The 23103-nt window shown below is 39.1% G+C and overlaps 2 protein-coding genes across 2 annotated transcripts; both read left to right on the top strand.

Moving 5' to 3' along the window:
- The first annotated feature begins 124 nt into the window (after nucleotides 1-124).
- On the top strand, nucleotides 125-4145 carry LOC114516707. Its single transcript, XM_028536258.1, has 8 exons — nucleotides 125-299; nucleotides 378-504; nucleotides 787-836; nucleotides 923-984; nucleotides 1072-1281; nucleotides 1889-2086; nucleotides 2175-2247; nucleotides 2845-4145. Exons 2-8 carry the CDS (start codon nucleotides 404-406, stop codon nucleotides 3045-3047), a joined length of 897 nt encoding a protein of 298 aa, XP_028392059.1. The 5' UTR covers nucleotides 125-299; nucleotides 378-403; the 3' UTR covers nucleotides 3048-4145.
- A 2379-nt stretch (nucleotides 4146-6524) lies between these two features.
- On the top strand, nucleotides 6525-23039 carry LOC114516738. Its single transcript, XM_028536293.1, has 5 exons — nucleotides 6525-7309; nucleotides 7914-7959; nucleotides 18605-19103; nucleotides 20351-20548; nucleotides 20759-23039. The coding sequence occupies exons 1-5, from the start codon at nucleotides 7245-7247 to the stop codon at nucleotides 21016-21018; spliced, it is 1068 nt and encodes a 355-aa protein (XP_028392094.1). The 5' UTR covers nucleotides 6525-7244; the 3' UTR covers nucleotides 21019-23039.
- The last annotated feature ends 64 nt before the right edge of the window (nucleotides 23040-23103 follow it).

The raw sequence follows: 23103 nt of genomic DNA, 5'->3' as shown, positions 1-23103 counted from the left end.
CTGCCCCCTGCCTATGTAGCGAAGCTTGTTGTCCCAAAAGGCTCACTCAGGTGTGAGCTGGTCAAGGAATTCTCGAGTGATCGCAGGCGCATGAGGTTTTTTTAAGCCGCCATTTTTAAAATTTTGTTTATGTTTTCAAGAATTGTTTTTGCTACAATTAAATTATTGTTGCATTTTTGAGGCATTTAAATTTTTAGAGATAGGCGGTAACGAGCTTTTTACCGTGTTCAAACACGTCAGAGCGACATCTGTTGTATTGAAACGCAGACATTGAAAAGTGGTAAATCGGGAATGAAGTAGTAAGTTGAAACTTGAAACCATATTCATACAAACTTGTCTTTGCAACAGCGATAATATGTGAAATAATTCCGACACAGTTTAGCAAAGATTGTATAAACCGAGCATGGATGATGTTGAAGTATTAAAAGCGAAGCTACTTCGAAGCGAAGCTGAAAATCAAAAGTTGAGACAACAATTACAGAGCCTTATTTTACTTGTTAAAAAGTGAGTACATACACTGTATTTTATAGACCTCGTATCCCCTCTTGGCAGAGGCTAACTAGGCTGCTACTCATCTAGTAGGCTATATTTTTATTACTACATTAAATCATCACAAAATATTGACATTCTGTACCTACAGTTTGTCAAAGTTTAGCGCTGCTGTTCATCAACTCATGGTTCAGGTTGGTTTTGTTGTAGTTGTTTTTTTCGTTTGTGACAAAACCACGAAAGTATACTTACTCAGTGAGTTCCAAATTGTAAGCTAGTATGCTTTCTTCATTACAGAGCATGGACTGGTGATCACAGTGCTGCAATTGATGTTGCATTGATTGTTGGTGAGTGAAATGAGGCACTTTGGAAAATATGAATGTTCCCCAACTTTCAAAGGTTCACTAGCAGCTACATCTATTTTGTTTGTTAGGTGTGTCTCCACCAACATTGGAGGTTTCATCTTTGACAGATGAAATTGTTGCTGTGCCAAAGGTATTAAAACTGCTATGCTGGTAAATCAAAAATAGCTTTTTAGATCAATATAGAAACCAATGACTTCATCTTCTGTGAAATCTGCAGTCACAGTGCGTAAACAACTGGCTGAGACTTACAGTTGGCCTCATCAACAAACAGTTCAAAGAAAGCCGAACGACAGCAATGGCAGAACAGCTGCTCCACCTGCGAGACAGAGAAGCATTTATTGATGAGCAAATGGAGAGTAAGGTGCACAACAGTGAGCCCAAGTTTGGTGACATAGAACAAAGAACAAGAGTCCTACATGAGCTAGTGGTGAGTCACATGTTGTAATATGAAAAAAATGCTTAAAGTTTCAACAAATCAAATAGTATATCCACCAGCATATGTTTCTAGTTGCAAAGCTAAGATTTCACATGAAAATTGTGTTTAAAGATTACTATTGACATATCCCTAGCTTGTAGGTCTTGTCCCCACCCTACATATCTATGGTGCCCCCCCCCCATCCATGGTGCCCTCCCTACCTATGGTGCCTTCCCTACCTATGGTGCCCTCCCATCTATGGTGCTCTCCCCACCTATGGTGCCCTCCCTACTATGGTGCCCTCCCATCTATGGTGCTCTCCCCACCTATGGTGCCCTCCCTACCTATGGTGCCCTCCCTACCTATGGTGGTCATTAAAGACATTCATATAAGAGCGTGCTTTATACATATAAGAGCATTCATAAATATTTGCTCTTTAACATTTATCGAAAAGAGATATATGTTGAAAAAATTCCAACTACCTTCTACATTTTATGGTCGAATCTCTCGAATGTACCTACAACATTTGTTAGGCAGCAATAATGAGGCTTCACACTTAAAATTCAGACATGGGTTAAAAAACAAATGGTGGTTGATGTAATTTTATTCATCCATTTAGGAAAGTGAAGATATAAAGAGAAACGAATTGAAGTTGAAACTTGGAAGGCCATGTCTAGAGGGTCCTAATCGCCTGATCAGTTCAAAACCCAAATCTAGAGTGAGCTCCGCAAAACAAACAAGATGCGTAAAATTGGCCAACACTTCAAAAGTGGACCAATGCTTGGTTATTCAATCCAGGAATGCAGGAGTATCTAAGGTGAAATTTTCAAGCAAATCTTAGCCCTGTGCTGTATTTATAAAGGCAGGCGCCTCTCTAATGGGCGAAAACCTGTTTTTTACTTCAGGAGCAGCAGCCATCGGCGACTAAAAATCGACCGATGCCGGAAGAGAAGCACAAACCTAGAGCGAAATCTGCAGGTGCGTATTCTTCGTTTGCAAATGGTGTGATAATTCGCCATTAGGGCGGTTGAGAAATGATTTAATTTGCAAACGTTGTAGGGGTACAAACTGATGAACTGCCCAATATGGGTGCAATTAACATGCAGTATAATGAAAATGTGATCTGTTGATATGTTTTGGGAATTTATCTAAAATCGTGGCAATTTCCTGTTGTATCACACTCGATGACGTTTTCTTAAAGAAAAAAAATATACATACATAGCTACATATCAAATACCACTCCTTTAAATTCGTACTATTTTTACCTTAATACCTCAGAAATACAATACAATGTTAATGGATGGAATGCCATGCCATGCAAATGATGCAATACAAATACATAAACAATTTATTTACAAACGGAACTGGATCTTCAGCAATAGCAATTATAGCAACATACGATTACAACAACTACAACAATGCCTGCGAATTGCTGCAATATAGCCTTAGAAAGATTGCGAAATTTGTATGCTTTTCTGTGTTTCAGCGGTGTACAAAATTTGCGAGTTTTCCATAGCGATAATGTTTCTGATATTTCCACAACAAAACTTTTGTGCAATTTTGCGAACACTCCAGGTTCCGCAAGGAGACCATTCTCTGCTCCGCACCGCGCAGCCTCTGGAGGAACAAGCAGGCAACGACCAAGGTCTGGTATCAAGCGAAATAATCAAGGACAAGGTAGGATCGATGATAAACTAAATAAAACGGAAAGTGATATTGCAATGACCGTGCAGTTGTTGCAACAACGCCTTGGAATTGACGAACGAGGTATGGTGTGAAATATGAAGAATATTTCATAAATGATCGATCTTTGCCTTTGGGCCTCGATAAAGAGCTTGTTAATTTAAATGCTAGTCATACTGGCTTTCAAACAAGTGGCCGTGTTTGTCCTCCTGACACAGCTGGTGGCCTTACACGCAAGGCAATTCATTGCCTGTAAACATTGACCATTTCATGCATCATGGTGACAATATTTGGTGTATGCACGCAATGGGGATTTTTACAACAACGCGCCCGCTGATTGGTCGCAAGAAGCGTGCTCCAATTTCTGTATGGCGGGAAAATTTCCCGCCAAAACTGAAAATCGTAAACAAAGTAATGAAACTTATAAAACTTTAAACGCAATTTAACATGGTCGATGAATACCTTTTATATTTCACCATTTTCATGCTTTCTAAAACTCCATGGAAACATGGAAAATGTTTTAGAAAGTAAGTGTATTGTTTTTATGAAACCTGGCCATTTGTACCGCAATGACAAAGAAAAAAATAGTTAAGATATAAAACACGACGTCATGATGATTGAATGCAATTTTATGCATAAGCACCGCGAGATAATCTTCTTTTAGTGGTCTTATTACCCATTATTCAACACTCGCAGAGTTTTTGATTTTGTCCGCCAGTCTGTCTTCGAGAAAGTAAAAAATCCACTTCCGCCTATTGATGGCTTTCCTTAAATATTTTTTGATCAGCTTTTTTGGTCACGGGTCAGCTTCAAATGTTTCAACGGCCGCCTCCGTCACCGCGGGTGATCTGAAATGGCGGGAAAGGACTGGAACTAGTTGTGAAATTCCTTTCTCCGCGGAAACAACTTAATATCTCTTGAAATATACCTTATTTCGGTTTTAAATTTATATCATAGCTATAGTTCATATAAGCAAACATAATCGCAAAATTTAGACTAGTTTCATAAAAAATAACAAAAGATATAATCGATTAAAAATACTGCAGAATGGAATTCTGTGATAAAAAATAAAAAATGTGACACTGAACGCTAACACAAAACTGAAGTGAACGCCAACAAACCCCTGGTTGTTCTCCAGCATACGTTTGTTCAATGAGAACATTACGCGCAGTAGCGTAGCCAGCCTGTCGATTTGTCCCGCTATGCTAAAAGTTTAGTGCTCACTGACTGTGAAAACAATAAATTTCTAAAGACATGAATAATTATAATAACTCCAAGTTTACATAGCGGGACAAAATCGTCAGGCTGGCTACGCCACTGATTACGCGTGTAAGCTAGCTATGTATACGCCAGTCGTCATGTATAAATAAGTTATCAGAAGCGCGATCAACGCCAAAAGCCTCGGAAAACGGTTGTTTACACTAGGGATAAAAGAGGGTCCAGCACTCCAGCTTATCTCACGTACTGAGCGAGATTTGTTTGAGGAACGAGGTTGTGAGTGGGAAAAATTGTATTTCACGTGTTAAAAAAAGATCTAATCTCTACAATGGTTCGGTGTAAACCAATATACCAAAATATTATTGTTTATTTTTTTTGAAACTTGATAAAGAGCTCGCGGGATAGTGAGAATATTTCTGGGTGAGACAGGGGGGGGTCCACGAAAGCTTCTATGTCAATTTTCTGGTTTTTTGCAGAGGCTAGATCAAGGACCTTTCCGTAGAGAGATCATTGATCGATAAAAGATCACTAAAAATCGCTTCCTAAACTTTAAGCATTTCAGAACTGCAATAAATTGTGTTCATATTGTTCTGTAATCTCATTACATATAAAACTAAGTCTGTAACAATGTTTTCAAATGCTTTTTTAACCCTGAGAACCAACAGCGAAAGGTCGAACTCTCGTTCGCGTTAGTATAATCCACTCAAGCGATATAATCTTCTGATATTCTGAATACCAGATTTAGTTCTGAAACACGGGCTAACTGTGTGATGTGAGAATCCATCTTTATCAGCGCTGCGAAATATTGCAATGAATTACATCAAATTTGATAACTTTATATTTCATTTCTTTCTGTTTACATCCGGTTCATCTGCTTAGACCAAGCCTTAGACTTTTTATTGTATGGTTGAAAAGGTCTCTGTGTATAATAGTAATTGTGTATAATAACATTGGCGTATCAGTTTGAGCCAGAATATTTTACTTCGGTTACTCCTGTTGTTGTTAGGTAGAATAGCTTGAAAAAATGCAATATACAGTAAATTTGAGTACAGTGTTTCACCATGGAGACCAGTAGATCAGCATTACAGTATTCTGGGCGCAATGCAACGGCGTACAGTACAGTACAGTGCAGTACATGTAGTGAGATGCTGTACAATATGGTACAGAATAGATACGTGCATTGTAGGTTGCTAAAGTATACAGCAATCGGGTACAGTACAGTAAAAAAACGTATATTGCAGCCTGGTACAGCGCATTGCATTGCACTGTAATAAATAAAGTGCATTCTCTAAAGCATTCGAGGTATATCGCTACTACATATATTTCTTGAATTTTTGTACAGAATATAGTACAATACAGTACAATATTACAATACGGTACAATATAGTACAATACAGAATATAGTATAATACAGTACAAAAAATATAGTGCGGCAGATTATAATAGTACACTGAAGTCTTGCATGTGGAACACTGGACAGTGTATTACAACACAGTCAACACTCGACAAAAATTAAACATAAAAAATTCAAATGATGATAGAGTTCGGACAACTTCAAACTTGTTCAGCTTCTTTTAGCGGTCTGCCTGTAAAACTGACCGCATGTCTTCCATTACCAGCGTTGTAATAACAGCGTTGTAATGATTCTATTGATTTATGGCATGCCACGGTAATTGGGAGTGGTTACAGAATACAGAAAGCATTAGCCGGAAAGATATATGGTCATCAACTATTTAGCTAATGATCGAAGCAGCGCAACGGCTACAGCGTGTCTGCCAGGTTTCTAATCCTGCGTATTGCCCAAGGGTTTGAGCTAAAAGATGGAAATCATTTGACATGAGAAGAATCTACAATAACACCACGTAAAAGCTACGAACTGGGTCTGATTTTCATCGTGTAGAGCGCTCCGTTTAGAACTCGGTCTATGAAATGAATCGAAATGGATTGAGAAGCTAAATGAAGCATTCTGCATTTTCCAATGCCAATTCCTGATACGAGTTTGCTTTTTTTAGTTAAGTTGACGTAATGCTACCACGGGGAAAAAGGGGGAAATGCTCATCTGTTCTCGTTCCAGATAAGATTTTGCTAATAAAATTCCAATCATGACAAATATGGGAAAGCAGGATAGATAGCCTTTATTTTAATCACGATGATACTCGAAGCATGCTAGCATCCTGTGGGGCGGCGCACATGTATGCACTAAACACAATGGATACTAAAACACAAGACCAACATCGAAAGCGCAGTTAAACGCCACCCTAGCTTATTCCGCGTCCAACCTTCACAGGTCATACACCTTTGCTGCTTCCACTTTATGTATCCCTCATTCCATCGTTCGCTTCCATCAAAGGCTAAGTTTCATCATGTATGGGTAACACTGCTGAACATCGGTTCAACATATGTGAAATACGATCTTGCGCGAAAAAGTAATGTTATGGAAGTGTTGTCGACACAACACCGTGTTTGGCAAACTTTCGTATTGTCGTTTAATTATATATCAATTTCGTTTAAACAAGCATCAAATAGCCAGCGGCAATTGTCAGCCGTTGCAACCTGCCTTGTGTCTTAAAACTGGACGCGTCCGGCTAACATCTGTCTTTGAGAAGTTCTATTGGGAAGTTAACGAGTCATCTTATACCCCTCAACCGTTGGGTTTCGTCACCCCGGTTTATCGCGCACCGAACTGTGTGTTTACGGTCGTTGAATGTGCCTGTTGCGCTCTAAACACGGCCGACTTTGTGAGAATCTCTTTGCGCATTCGACTTCCCGGCGTTGTTTTCGTTTTTTTTGCGGAGAAATCCTCTCGGCACCATGCGCGCGGGTAAACAAAGCTAGCAGTCGAGATTAGAATACCGCGCGCGCTCGCGCGCAAACTCAAAGCATACATGCGTCCTCCTGTGAGGACCCAAGACGCTTATTGGTCGACCGCAAGAAGCCGAGGAGGAAATCACTTTAAGGGTGGGCTTATCGCTAAGGTATTAAAAGCTGACTCTCGTGGGCAGACGACCAAAATAAAGCGAGGTCTCTCGGCAAAAGGAAAGGTGATATAGAGGCGACGATACAACTTGGAAAATATGGAAGCGTTTCGCGTGCTATATACTTTGCTTATTGTCTGGTCTGTTCGTGATTTGAGACTGAGGTGGGTGTTACATATTTGACTTGTATTGAACGTGGATTGCCTGTTTGGCGCTGCGCGCAATCTGCGTAGACGTTAGGCTATAGTTTAGCGCTGGTACTTCGAAATATCCTATCTACTGCAGTATCCTTTGTCTACGGCCCGGCATCTCCTCACAAATCTGGCCTTGTATATTTTTCTTTGACAACAATTATCAAGTAACTATCGAGCAGGCATGAATTTGAATGAATTCGCCACAAGATTATCGCGAACGTAGCTATTACATTATTTGATTTCTAAACACGATTGCAGGAAAGGTCTCACTTGCTTTGTCTAAAGCCACAAGCGATAATTTCTGAGTGGATGCACCCCGTCCTTACTGATAGTATGAAATATAGACAACATAATCTTCATTGTCAACGGTTGTTCGAATGCATTGACGCACTCGAGTAAACGGGAACATGTACTTCTACACAGGACCCGGCGGTTTCCAGTCTCGCTAGGCAACAAACAGCATTAGGAAGGGAGTGAGAGAATATACTAAATTCTTATCAAACGCACCCCGGTAATCACATGAGTGGAAAAAAACGGGGCATACAATTCTAATAATCCATTCTTGTTTTCTCAGCGATGCACTACCAACAGAAGCCATTGCAGAGAAGAGTTTACAAAAGGTAAGGAAATACAACCTCACTTTTCTACCATTTAATATTTTTACCTGGCCTTCCTTCTTTACGTTGCTCGGTTGCAACCGGAATCGCATGCGGCTCGTCATTATTGAAGTTGAGCCGAAATTCTAAAGTTACTTCGCTGTTAAACTGTCCACAATAACTATGCGCCGCACGATATTCCAAATAGGATGGAACCGCAATGACTCGGGGCTGTGTTTTAGTATTAACAACCGATAAAAGATCGCGATATTTCGTTTTAATAGGAACGTCTTTATTGCTCATTAATTTTGACTGATGTGGTTTATACTAATTAATCATTAGCAAACGTTGTGATCTCCATTATAGATTAATCAAAGTCGGTCATTTGTAATCCAAATGCATTTGTAACTGGATGTGACAGCTTAATGCTTTGTATTCGTTCCTCACACCGGATAGCCGATATGTTTGCGGATACACGTAAACGCATATTATGTCAATTTGCGCGAGCGTGTTAACGTGAATTTGCATATTTTCCGCGAGCCGACATCGGCCGCGCAAATGTGAGCGTTTCGCGCAAGCTTTGTACATTCCCGCGAATCGATGTATGAGAATTGATGCAAATTAACATATTATGCGGGGTTACCCGCAAGTGCGCAGTTTACTAATACGCAAACCTGCGGTGTGCGCAATCGGAATTAACATGATGAAAGCGGCAATGTCGTGAAGATGAGCGGTTAAGAGGTATCCGATAACTGAGATATTATAGAATATTTCAACGCCGTGTCGTGTAGAGCTTTTTAATAATACCTAACATGGCCGTTGGGGGTGAGATCGACAACAAACGAACTAAGAGAAAAATACTTTTCCTCTACGAGCGTTACAGAAGGCCGTTAATTTGATTTGTAAGAAAAAAATATATAAGTAATATATTTGCATACAGCAAATGCTGTGGTTGCATCAACTAAGCTGGGTCATTCTTGTTAGAAATCATTTTCAGTGTACATGTTTGGGATAAAAGTGTGAAATGCGTGTTTTTCTCATTTCTAAGATGAAGATGACATAATATAGAACAGACGAAAACAAGTGAATGTGATTTATGATTGTTTAGAAAACCTTTCATACGGTGATCAACATACTACCTCTCTGTATATCAGTATTTTTACAGTTTTACACATCTTCAAATATCATACAACTCTTCAAACATGCTGTTTACTTGGTATATTAGCGCCGATGGTTTCAGTTTTTAGCAAAGAATTAACGCCTGTGCATGCTCCTTCCTAAACGTCTACGTCTGGAAAGATGACGTGTTTCGCGGGACTACAGGAAATAAATATGCTTATCAAAGTATTTGACCTTTGAATCGTTACTTGCGTGATGCATGCTCAGAGCTACAGTCATTTGAGAGATAAAATCGAGCAATTCCAGCGCCATTTTTGAGCGTACAAACTTGCCTTGCATAAAGTAAGCAACGTTCACATCACCCAACGCGAGTTCGAATGATATCCATTTCATCAAATTCGTCCGAGTTCGAATGATATCCATTTCAAATTCGTCCGAGTTCGAATTCGTGCAGTAAATTCAGTAATTCTACCTCAGCTTCTAATGCCGGCGCAGAGCAGGAAGCAAATGGGGTCAAACTCGACCTCGTGAATAGGCTTGTTAAATTAAGGGCGCGCGCTTCGCTCGAGGCTACATTTGATTCTATCCATGCATCTCGTGCTAAATAGCGTTTGAAAGCGTTTTTTAACTGCTCCTCGAGGAATAATGGTTCCAGCGTGGCAGCGTCACCCGTAGTCGCGCGCGTGCGCTTTCAACGCGCAACCGAAGATGGCGAGATTAACTAATCGGTATGCGCCTAATCTTCCTCAAGCCTAAAGTGCTTTAAACCGATAATAAGATGAACGAAAATGGTAATTTTGTGCAAATATTTGGATAATGCTAACGATAATTCATATCAAACTTAATTTCACCACGCCATATTTGCGTCGCCAAACAGGTGCTATGCATGTATGTTTTTCATCGCCGCCATCGTACTTTGTAAGCAGAAAAGAATTTAGGCCTGCTGGTTAGAAAGCCTGTTTGAAATTTGACGTATAGGCTCTGACGTTCAAATGGTTTCATCGAAAAGTCTTCCTCTGGGTCTGCTGGATTTTTAATAGTTGGGACATCGTGTTTACGTGACAAATATGTACATGGCTTGACTAATTGGGCCCGGAATTTCCCTTCGATATGGTCCTCTTATAAAAGTACACATGGGAAATTATTAGAAAATTAATATCGAGATGCTGCTTGTCAGGAAATAATGTTTACATGGCGGTAGGGGGTAGGAGACATCTCTGTTTTGCTTTGCTTTACAGAGCCCCGTCCGCTCGGGGAATAAATATATTCATGTGCGTTGCAGACTTGTTTTGGCTAATCTGCAAATATTTTCATTAAGTTCGCGTGAGCAGTCCCCTTTGACTTCCCACATCTGCGATAAAAGGGGCGTTTTGCGTGTGTTAAATTAAAAACATGATTAAATATCCATTATCAGCTGTTTGACGATGGCTTAATTACATCGTGTTTATCTTACTAACAAACAACACCGACTTCGAGAATTTTTTTCTCCTCATGAGTATGGAGATGGACACCTTTCAGCTCTCTAATGCAAACCGTAAATTCCACAATCGCTTCAAAAGACAAAATTTTCCCGCACGAATATCTGGAACAACCGCAAACGTCCTCTTCAGCATTTTTCGCAACGTACATTTCGCAGCTGATTCCAACTGATTCAGACTAAATTTTGACCAGGAATCGGTAAAAATCAGTAAAACTTTGCGAATTGTTGTAAAAAATACAAAAGTAAAGTCCGGCCTATCATCGCGATATTTTTATATATTTGTATTACGCGCCGTATTTGGCTGGATGTAGATAGATTTTTTTTCGCACATGATTGAAATATATAAAAAAATTGATAACCTTCGAAATGGTTACACGTATTCTTCCCATTTTACGACATTCGTCAACGAAACTTTGCGGTCTTCCTCGTATATCATGATGTTCCAAAAAAGTATATTCCAGATTTACTAGAAAAGACAGGATTTCAAGAAAACGCGAATGAAAATAACAACGGAAAAACCTCGCATCAATTTTTTTTACCTAATCCACTTCTGAGGAGCTCTTTGGCTCGCGTTCAGACCTAAGTTATCAATTATCGCTTAATAGCTTTGATCACATTCCCACTATGTCCGCAATTCGTTGGATTGTAAGTGTTGTTTTAGCACCAATTTATTAGCATCGCAGTCGGTAAATTGCGTTCAAGAGGTTCGGTAAAACTTAAAATACTTCGAGGAAAGCTGGTGCGATTAGGCTCAAGTGCCACTCATGCATCCTCGTCACCAATGCCGCATACCGTTTTTGGAAGTCTAAGTAGAATCTTACATCAGTCCACTTGGGAATTAGCCGAATACCAGACGCTTCTGGTACTTATTTCTATCTCAAAAATAGATGCCCTACGTGCAATCAATCTCCTAAATCAATCTTGAATTCCTTTAAAACCGACCGAAAAGGTTGTTTGCGGCATATCGCGTGGATGAAATATCCTTGTCTGATCAAGCCGATCAGTTAGGACATTGTCTTGAAATCTTCCGTTTATTGCTTATACAAGAGTTCTATTCTAAAAAACAATGGATTTCTACTGCCGTTCTCATGGCAACATAACATTGAATCACTTGAAAGTGGTGTGTGAAAAAGTATATATTTGGTGTACTTTCAAGTTGGGTGAGAGTGTGGTTATGTGCTGAGTAGTTTTGAGTGTGGTTATGTAGACAACAATATATGTGTTAAGTACTGTTCGTAGGAACATCTATACTATATAGTTCTCATGACGTCATGATATTATCAAATTGACCTTCTCTATAGCTTAGTCGCGGGAGAAGTGTCTTTCTCAATAACTTAATAATTCTCAATAACTCTAGAGATATATCTCTATTGTATAGCTATAGCCTACATGGTTGAATTCATCGAACATGCTTGCTGTCTGTGACGTACCAACCTGCACCGATCTCGCTATATATACTGAATGGACCCGTTAAAAACCAGCGAGCGAAAACTTAGTTGAAATTTAACGAAACAACTTCAGTGTTTTAAGGTGACCGTTGAAGCTATGGGCGCTTTCCTTTGTGCGCGGTAGAAACGGACAGACCGGTCCTCTTGAATTTCAGTGCAGACAGATTATTGGTATTTTAGAGTGTTTCAAGAACTCTGCTTTCAGGTTTATCGTTAATTCAAAATACATCTGCCTACCATCGAAAATGAAGTTTCGCCGTAATGTTTTTAATGAAATGCTCTATTTCAAATCAAAATATGACCGGTTTGACCATTTTGGCCTCTTAAAGGTAAGTGCCCTATGAATGTGCGGTCTCTGCTGATACCGCGCATACGCATATGACGTTTAAATACAACAAATGATCTTGAATAGAATTTTCGACACCTGACAAATAATTGAATGAAACGAGTCGAAAGATGTGTGGTGACCAACCATACAGAGATGAAATCAATCAACCTTTCCCTAAAAAGAATGGCATAGTTTAAATTCATTAATTAGGGAACTCTGAATTTCAGTAAAATCTTTTCCAAATGACTTTTAATTTCAACCGATGAAAATCATTGTTTTTCTTAATTAACTGTTTATTAGTGTGTATATGAACGACCAATATGGCCGCCAGCCAGATATATATTTTGGAAAACCGCTAGAATTGTTTATGACATTTTTTAACTGCGACAATGATCTGGGGCCGGTTGTTCGAAAGGTGGATAAGTCGCTATCCAACGGATAAGTCGCTATCCAACGGATAAGTTTTATCCAGCGTGTGATTTGCGTTGCACGAAGCTTGGATAACTTTATCCAGCGGATAAAAATCGCTATCTACCGGATAAATTTATCCAAGGTCCGGAGGTGGTTTAAATCCACTATCCAGTGGATAAATTCAAAGATACAAGGTGACACTGTAAACATTTGCATAAAATAGGACAAAAATGCCATATTCCTGTTACTGTGTTTCAGCAAACGAATACACATCATGATTGTATTCACTATTACTATTAGAAATGTTTTCGAAGTGCAATTTGTCGCAGCAGCGTTTCACGTTGCCTACACATTCCGTTCCGAACGGCGACTTTTTGGAGATCCTCGCATTTATAATAGGCGGTAAATATACTATACGCTTCTAATCAGTTTATAAACGCGAATATCCAAAGAAAGATTCAACCTATTCCAAGGAAACTTGCTAATATCTAAGTAATTTCATTCACGAACATTAAAATAGTGTTCCTAAATTTGCTATGGAACCGAAAGGCAAAGCGTTGCAAGGTCAAGGAATAAAATTGCAATGTGTTTAATTAATAAAATCACTATGATGTGAAGTGCAAAGTTCGAGCAAATCACTTGTTCAAGTCTTTTCCATTCAGTAACTATACTCGAGAATTCGTAATGATTATGAATTCAATGTTGTAAATGCTTAGCAACAGCTGACGTTGTGGTACTAAATTTCAGGATAAACCTGTTTTCTTCCGGTAAATTTTAACTTATCTATTGGATAGCTATCCACTTCACTATCCACGCTTCGTGCAACGCGTTTTTATCCAATGGATAACTATCCACTGGATAGCAGATTTATCCGTTGGATAGGACGTATCCGTTGGATAAGTTATCCATCTTTCGAACAACCGGCCCCTGGTGTTCATAAGATATCTGCGATTAAAACAAAGGGGAAGTTAACTAGTAAATGAAAGAACTGAATATTTAATCGATGTTTAATCGGTTCTAAACCAGCTTTTTAAAGATTTTTCCTCATTCACATAATACTTCAACTTCGATTATCACGGCTTAAAAATTTTTTATTCAAAATTTGTTCGTTAAAAACGTATACAAGATTTGGTAAATCTACGCCCGCTCGTGTAAACGGCACTCAACGCATATTCAAGATTTCTTTTTGCCGTAAAAGCTAAATCTCCTGCTATACGTTATGGTTACACATTTTTTTAATAGGAATATTTGCTGCTCACATAAATGCTCCGGAAACACTATAGGAGTCGATGCAATTTAGTTTACAATATCCCCCATGGGTAGCCAGGTTTTCTCAAAGCGGTTTGTTATCACGCGTCAGCATCATTTTCAAGTCTGTATTAATATACGTTCTAGAATAATTTGTTCTCAGGCCGCCCGCGAATCACCTTGAACCGTAAACAAGTTCTGTTTTCATCGCACACAATATATACCCGCCTCTTTTCAAGATCAAATCGCAAAACCACGATCTTTTTGAGGCGTTCGGAAAGGAAGTATTTTAGAACGATTTCTGTTCGTTTATACCACGCTTTGAAAGTTTACATGATTTGGGCTTGTGATTGTGGGCCGACAAAATTTTGAATCAAATTTGCCAAACCTGTATGCGTTTAGCAAATTGCGTCAAACCAGAATAAACTGTGGTCAAACTTAGCGACGTGCTAATCCAGTTAGGGAACAATTAGCAGTTAAGAAGGTCCCAACCGCAACACCCTTAAACTACTTGCCCCACTCGCAGTTCGGCCATCGTTTGATACGGATGAAACAAAGTCTTAAAGATTCCGCCCGCTAAATTCCGGTCATTGAGCAATTTCCGCGTGCGTTGTTGGAAAAAATAATTGTTTGGATAAAATGCGCAATTCTTTGTGACTTGTTGTTCTACGGGCATTGTTGGATTTCGAAGCTTTACATGTTTTTTCCTGATTTGCATTCAGCGTGACGATTGAATGCTTGAAATCTCTTAAATTTCCTGAATAATATTTTGTTTGTTTTACCCATGTGCCGGAATTTGTTTTTCAAATACAATAAATGGCGTTTTAGGGGAAAACGTTTGAAAAAACCGCTTTTAGCTCTTCAAATATAGGACGAAAACGCGTTTTGCGCGCTTGTATATTTGTGCCATAGTGTCCTCCTGTTCTGATTTTTAATGATGTAGTTTTTTCCCGCCTGTGGCTGTGTTTATTAGCAATTTAGCATAGAACATATAACAACGCGTCGCATTGGAAAATTGTTTTGATTGTTTACCGATTTTAAGTTCATGCCAAAGATTCCATGCATTAATGCATCGGATTGTAGATTAGCATTTTTAGCGCACAACGGCGCTGAAATTTATACACTACGGGCTTAAAATACCATCATGTAAATTTTAATTTTAGTTATTACACCAGTGTGATGAAAGTTTAACAATGAAGACCTTTACACGGATCGACCTTTAAAGCGGAGCGCTAACAATGGATAGCATGTCGCGATTTTAGACAAGTTCTTTGCGTGTTTTTTTTTCTTAATGGTCAAGCTGTCTTTAAGCTCTAAAAACTATTTACAGTATGAGCGACCAAACGCTAAGGAACACATAAAATTGATATGATTTACAACATTCGTGTCCCTGTTCTATCTGGCGTTTCACAAACTCCTATACAGAAAGTAATTTCAGGCATCTCCAAGCTGCGAGAACTGATGATCCAAGTTGAAGTTTGTGTGGATTAGAAAACATCCGTTCATTGCTTAAAACATAAATTAAACATCTATTCCTGTTTACCATTCTTCAAAATGATTATCCGTAATCTCGTTTTCAAAACTCCTGAGGGGAAAAATTCGTTATAAGTCAATGAAATCATCTCACAGGGGTCCAGTATATGCTAGTGTACAATAATACAGCTAAAGGCCCGTGCGTAATATTGGTTTTCCCATACATGATCTGGTATACAATATCGGGAAACTGATTAGAACTCGCCCATTTAAAAATAGTCAAGCATCCTCTTTATTCGAAAAAAAAGACACAAGTTTGGGTCGTTGGCATGAATTATTGCCTTTGACAAATATCAGTCTCCAGTCCATGCGGAAGTTCTTACCACGACGCGGAACCGTTGCGCGATGAAATTGAATGTCTGAGGAGCGATAAAAATATTTCGGCATTTCACAAACTAATTCTTTCATTTCCGATCGCGAAATTCATTCACGCTCGCGTCTCAGTTGGATTAATGAAGCGCATAAAATATCTTGTTGACAACATAGTGAACCTTCACATACGCAATATGATTAAGATTGATTGATATGCTTGCTCATCTGCGTTTATAGAACACACTGCATTATTGCCAAACAATCCGAATTAAAAAATGAAAACATGCGTGTTTTTCGACGCGTGCTTTTCTGTTGACGCCAATGAAGTTCGAATATGGTCAAGTCCCAGGTGAGCAGCTAAGCCAAACCCAAACATTATGCTCGCTGTGTTAATTGGCGTTGTAGTTCCGAAGATCTTCAAAAGCCGTTTTTCCCCGAGTTTTTTCGAGTTATAGGCCCCACTTAAATCTAATTTTCTGTTGTGCAAATGTCTGAAAGGTTTCAACATTTCGGAAAAGAAAACAATAATTTCCTGAACAATAATATTTTTTAAGATGGCCGCCAAATTATTTTTTAAGATGGCCGCCAAATTGGCTATTCATTGGGTGTGTTTGAAACTTTCTACAACTTGTATGACGAAATATTGCAAACTTTATTTCACAAAGCACATAGAAAGTATTAATTCGTTTATAGCCAACCTGTAATTTAAAAACTGAGAGAATTTGTGAATCAGTCCTCATGCAGTTATCCTGCGCTTCAATCATGAAAACAAACTGGTCGCCATAACTTCTGTTGAGTGCCAATGTTAGACGCCATGAGCTTTTTTGATACCAAACGAGATAGACATCATTTTAACATTCGATATTCGCCAATGAGGAAACCGCCCTCCTTTCCCCCCCACTCCCCTCCCCCCCACACGCCCTCCTCTCCCCCCCCCCACACTCCTCCCCCACACAAAAACATAGATTATAGATTGCCCTTCCATGTATAAGCTATGCATATATATGCTTTGTGATTAATCGAATTTCACCCAAATGCTGTAAGGTAGATTATAGTTGAAACACTAGTTAGGTCAAAAAGATCTATTTTCGCGGCCTTTCATGCAGATTTTTTCTGTGATAATTTCATTGACAGTATTCAAATTTTCATGCCCAAATTTGCACTGAAATAACGAGTCAGATTTAATTGGTTCTTATCGCGTCCAAATTTCGAAGTTTTAATGATTTCTTATCAAGTAAACTGACTTCATTAAAGTATGGTTTTCAAAACACACGTTGGGTTATAACATAGCAAGTAGTTTGTTGTTCACGACATAAAAACGGATAGACTTTTACCTTTCAAATAATGCTTCAGTTGATGACCGAAGTTATTTTAGTTGCGATGGAAACATAGCGCCAACGCAACTCGCAACTCCAAGTTACTTACTAATCCAGTAGCGTAGCCAGCCTGACGATTTTTCCCCGCCATATAAACTTCAAGTTATTATCATTATTCATGTCCTTATAAATTTATTGTTTTCACAGTCAATGAACACCATAATTTTAGCATATGGCGGGACAAATCGTCAGGCTGAGTAAGGTGGCAATATTGTTTTGACAGATTTATTGTATCCATTCGGAAAAAATGTGCTTTGTCTTTGTCTACTTGTCGCAATTGGTTGTACATCTTGGCCATGACAGGCGACTAAAACGTGGTCTGGAAGTCGTTTTTCAACCCATATTTATCACATTCATGGAAATCGGTGCACCGCAAAGGCGATTAATTTTTGTATCATAAATCAATCGCCCAGCACCATCACCTCATTCAAGTACTCAACTGATATTAATTAACAACATTTGAAGAGATTTGTGTGCGGTAATGGAGTCTCAACATGAAATCTTAGCTCGAACTAGACACCTTGAAGTTCGCCGATCACTAGACCATACGTCTGTTCACTACGGTCAACAACGAACCGACATTGTAACGATGACATCATGGCAATGACCTTGTATAGTTTGCTGGGAAAACGCTGCACTCTAGTTCCAAATGCACTGGAGTAATGCCTTGCATCACCGCGACTCTTGCTCAACATTGTACTTGCATTTCAACCCTGCAAGGCTAGCAACCGCGTGCGGACGTGGGCCATCACTTTTTGTCCATTATTCCTTCACATTTTTCACTTAATTAAACGAGTTATTAGCTTTATTCATATGCCTTCTTGTTGAATATAACAAACTGCCCAGTTTTTTAGCTATGCGCAAGTATCGGGACTTCAAACCGTGTGCTTGTACATAATTTACCTTAAAATAGTCATTCATTCAGTGCTTAACTATATTTTTTACTTGTGAATCAATTCGTGTGCTTATCTAACCCATATACCCTTAATTGGTATTGTAAGGGTGTGCTTTCCGTTTACGCGTTTTAAACACGCACAAACGCAACCTAAAACTTTCAATCTGTTTAAGTGGTACTCATGCAATAACTAAACTAACAGAATAGACTTTTCCGGTAATTACTTCACACTTTCATCGTTTCCAACTTAGAGCCACCTTAAAGGAAGCGCATATTAAGTTTACACTCACGAAGGTGCAAAACACCTCCTTTGACACATGCACGAGAAAAAAATTGTTTTATTTGGCCCGATAAACGTGGAAAAAAAAATAGGATAAAAATTTATTGGTATGACCAATTTCCACATCAAAATATAAAAATAAGAATGCGTGTGTTTACAAAAGGATGTTTTGTTTCTTTGGATATAGTCTTGTATGTGTTTTGACATATTACATTGACTTCACTTGCTTCTATCCATAGAGAAGAGGCCGGCCAAAATCGGACTTGAGATGCACTCCGAGGATGGAAGGTCAGCTGAGGTTCATTGCAGGAGGCATCCAGGTTTGTCAATCGAGGTCATGGTCGCCCATCTCGAATCTTTTCAGCTTCCCATCAAGACAAGGCACTTTACCAACATCTTGTCTTGATGCGAAATTCAAGCGTTTGGACAGAGGCAAGGGAGATGGATTTTACTGGATCAACCCCTCCGGAATAGATGACCTGAAGAATGCTATCGTCGTATACTGCGATATGACAAGCGCGGGGGGTGGCTGGATGCTGGCCGCGAAAATCACTCACGATTACGCTTGGATCTGCCCGGAGCGCAAAGGATCGAGTTGTTTCAATTCCGAAGTGGATCCATTACGATCCAACCTTTTTCACCCTGCACACGCGAGAGATTTTGTTGATCTGCGAATTACGAGTGACGAAAATTCCGGTGTCCATCTCAAGAAGACGGTTCTCAGGAAGATTTTTGAAAGTAAGTCCTCAAAGTTTTTCTTCAATAAGTTTTTTTTATTTCGAGTGTAAGTCTCATTGCTCATCGCTTCGTGCTTGACCCTAGCTTACGGTAACCGCGCAAAAATAGGAAGGGTGTGCCCTTGTCTAGGCCGCAAAATATGGCATCACGTTTGGGATATAAATTTTTGCTGCGAATATTCATATAGCGTCCTTCGGTTCAATTTAGCTTTGGCAGTCCATAAACGAACTACAGTAAAATAATTCTTTAATATCATTCTTACAAACAAACACTGGAGCTTCGTCAACTTGTTTACTTGGCTTCAACTTTGAACTCAGGAATTAGTTTTTTCAGAAATCCGCACGTAAAATGTTTAACCCCTTGCGATATTCTGAAAATTTGTTAATCCCCGACGCACGGATTATTGTTTTAATCCTCACTAGAAAGTTCTCGTGTCGATTTTTCCGGATTAGATGTAGGACAATCAGACATCGCGGCGCATGCATGAATCGACGTAAAATTAGATACGTTGCTCAGAGATCTCTTCGGCTATTAAGGCTGCTTTCCACTTACGCGTATTTTATAGGACGTACAACTACGGAAAATTTTAAATGCTTTTAAAATTTTATTATTTAACATCTAGGTCAACTAATGCATACTAAAATATACAGAAAACTAAATTCCTTCGATTTATTCACTTAGTTTTTTCAAAGGTAGCATGTATAAGGATTTAGACTTTTACGTGCGTGTACGTGCGTATGAAAAACGCGTAAGTGGGCAGCCTTAACGGACGGAAATATACCATTGGCGTGGCTTGCTTTTGGCCGTGAATTGTGCCATGTAGTGGACTTCAGTCGGTTGATAATGGGTAGCATTTTTTTTGCTCGACAATACCACTTTGCGCTCATACTTCCGAGGCCTCCCTCTTCCGCGGTTATGGGTGGGTACCTTTTTTTCTGAGGTTTATTTTTGTCCCATAAAGTCAGTTAATTCTATTAAGACTAGAAGTTGTGAATCCTCTACAGACTGTAGGTTCATCGACCGTGAAGACAAAACAATAGACAAGGACGCCATGGCACTGGTACCCAATTCAAGTCCAAATTGGTTTCGAAGATAGCGAACGAGTAATCGTTTTAGTTGAATTAGAGTTCACTTCCTAAATGAGACAGTGTTCACTGAGCCTACCGATCTATAATTCGCTTTGTTGTTTTTAACATTGATTCATACAATTTGCACACATTTAAATTTAATTTTTTTATCCTCCATAGGTGGCCTACAGTCAGTCCGGTTTACGTTTGTAACCGCTGACAGCGGTTGGACACCGAGCGAAGACGCATATGCCGCATTCAACCGGGAAAGGACGAACACGCTTTTTGTCGATGGCAATTGGGTGGAATATAGTGCAGCAAGGCAGGATTATACCTGGAATGTTGTTAAACACGAGAGAAATACCTTCAAATTCTCAGGTAAACATACTTACTCATTCTCCCTGAGTGTAACATAGTTCTTTCTTAATTAATCAACGAAAAGATTTAGGGTAAAACATTAAAAACTGAAAATACCGCCATGGAAAAGTTAGGAGAAGATTGAGATCTCCCACTCAATGAGTTTGAGTGCGAATTAGCTTTTAGAATTAACGACTCACCGTTGAAGCCACTTTGCGTATATTCATCTAGGCAGTACATTATGCTGGGGTAGCAACGTCAATACCTCGTATCGGTTCTACGAACACGGACTGCATTTTGGCAGCGCCGCCCAGACGGGAAGCAAAAAATGCCATCTCGCAAATGACGAGACGGAAATTATGCTAAAGAGTCACTACGCATTCGTAGAGGGCAACGGGCGCAGTGCCACCTGGGATCGCGCCCAATTTGGCTTCCTCTCGTCACACGTGCTGCAGGTCCCTTGCAAGAGGATCGCAATCTGGATCAGATAGGAATATATAAATATATACACATATTTAGTTAGAGCTGTAATATCACACGACATGAGTAAGTTTGTTTTAAATTTTCACCAAGATAAGACTGTTTTTAATCTGTAAATACTAAGCCGAAGTTAACGTAATTTTGTGATTGCCTTTCTTAAACAAAAAAGCAGTCCATTGAGACGTGGTTGGGAAATTCGTTCTGTCCTGCCGTTTTTTTCATGTTTATGCAAACATGTCTAAGGCGAAGACGTTGGATTGTGTGTACAATGAAGCACTCGCGTGCTATTATACTAGCAATACTCCGTCCAGTCTTCAACCCAATCTCGTACCCAGGGTCTTTTCTCCTTGCTCAGACTCTGGGCTCCCCCCCCCCCAGAGTCTGAGCACAGAGAAAAACACTAGGTACGAGGTTGTCATTCAACTATGCTGTTGAAATATCTATGAGAAAAATTTAAAACGATTTGTAAACAGTGAAGTCGTCTCAATATTAAATTTTAGCTGACTGAAGGTCGCTATATGTTCCGAATTTCCACACCATATCTCTATCGACTACTGCTGAAACCATCATCTTTTTTGTGCAACCTGAAGAAAGGCGTGCTAATTTTTGTTTTCGAACGCGTTTGTCGACCACTTTTATAAATGTAACCGAATCAAGTTTTCCAATTTTTTAAAAACGGATGAAGCCTTCCTGATTTTACCGCTGGACGGTAAAATCCCTTGTGAATAGAATGATCCATTTTTTTATTCAACATCACTTCAAGAAATTGCTTTCTTTTTTCTCAAAGTTGTTCTCTGAAACTGATTTTTATTACATCGTATGCATTGAAATAAATACGAGTTCTATTGACTGATTTGAAAACAAAGACTGGAGAGAGTGACTGTCGTGCTTTTCTGAAATGAGACATTATCCTCCCCCTTATTGGAGAGGGGAAGATTTTTATAGTGGGTGAACCATTCTACTACTAGTGACATGGATATATGCTGTTCAACTATACCCCCTCCGCCCACCAAAAGTGTATCGATATAGGTTTCTGGCTATTGAAAATAGTAACGATTTTTGAATAGCAATTTTTGTTCCTCATTCCCCCTTTCTATACACAGACAGATATCTATCCAGTCCTTGTTTCAAATCAGAGATTCTATATCCATTTGTGGGACACGTCGAACATAAGTATTTCAGCAGTTTGGCGAGAATTCAAAATATAACTTTACATCATGACTGCATATAGTTAATGCAGTTGATATAGTCAATGTCTTCTTTTGGCATTGGGAAGAGTAACCAACGAATAAAAGACGCTGGTGTAACTAACGTAGTAGAGTTTCTTAGCTTCATTTAGAGAAGAAGCGATGCATATTTATTCCAAATTATCAGCAACATGTAACCCTAAAGATAGGGAATGTCTGTAAAACTGTTGCCACTAAAAGATTGACAAGATATACAAAAAATATCGTATCAAAACTATTATAATAATAACTGTAAAGAGAGTGTATTTACCTCATAGCTGAAACGCGGAATTCTGTTTGTATTCTTATTAAGAGAAAGTGTGGATGTTGTTTTTGATTCATTTCCTGAAGGCTAGGAACTTTCTACGATCACTACGGGGTCGTGGCACTAAATTTCATCAGGAGTCAATAAATGCATCGCAGTACTGCCGCTTCTACAATACACATCTTGACTAGCTATGCTTTGCAATGATTTATTCAGTGTTTCTCTTTCAACCTTCCTCAATGCCAGTTAATGATTGCAATCACCTGGTCTAACTGAGTGGTGACTGTTGCTTCTGATACTAGTCTGGCTTTATCTAGAACGTACCACTTTACAATGTTTTATGCAGGAATAAACATTCAGCCTTCCATAATTTCTGTTGGTCGCTACTAGGCTACTGTCTGTTATGCTTTTCCTTTTACTACGTTTCGTGGCTAACTAGACTTGCTTCGTGACATGCAAAAATTGGAATTAGATTGGTCCATTTACTGTTTTTCAACCAATCAAAGTCACCCTTAAACCGTAGTTAGCGTACGTGCATGATTGCTTTAGAAAACTATTTGTACGAACTACAGAAAATTTGAAAAACAAAACACTCTCCAAGTAGT

Source organism: Dendronephthya gigantea, unplaced genomic scaffold (genome assembly GCF_004324835.1).
Source record: "Dendronephthya gigantea isolate DGI-Jeju-01 unplaced genomic scaffold, DenGig_1.0 000006F, whole genome shotgun sequence".
Taxonomy (NCBI): Eukaryota; Metazoa; Cnidaria; class Anthozoa; order Malacalcyonacea; family Nephtheidae; genus Dendronephthya; species Dendronephthya gigantea.
The sequence above is the reverse complement of the archived record's forward strand: the minus strand, read 5'-3'. Positions and strand labels throughout refer to the sequence as shown.

Coding starts and splice junctions, on each gene's coding strand:
- LOC114516707 (XM_028536258.1), top strand. CDS start 404: ATGGATGATGTTGAAGTATTAAAAGCGAAGCTACTTCGAAGCGAAGCT. Junction 505..786: donor CTTATTTTACTTGTTAAAAA/GTGAGTACATAC, acceptor TCTTCATTACAG/AGCATGGACTGGTGATCACA. Junction 2,087..2,174: donor GGAATGCAGGAGTATCTAAG/GTGAAATTTTCA, acceptor TTTTTACTTCAG/GAGCAGCAGCCATCGGCGAC.
- LOC114516738 (XM_028536293.1), top strand. CDS start 7,245: ATGGAAGCGTTTCGCGTGCTATATACTTTGCTTATTGTCTGGTCTGTT. Junction 7,310..7,913: donor GTTCGTGATTTGAGACTGAG/GTGGGTGTTACA, acceptor TTGTTTTCTCAG/CGATGCACTACCAACAGAAG. Junction 7,960..18,604: donor CAGAGAAGAGTTTACAAAAG/GTAAGGAAATAC, acceptor TTCTATCCATAG/AGAAGAGGCCGGCCAAAATC.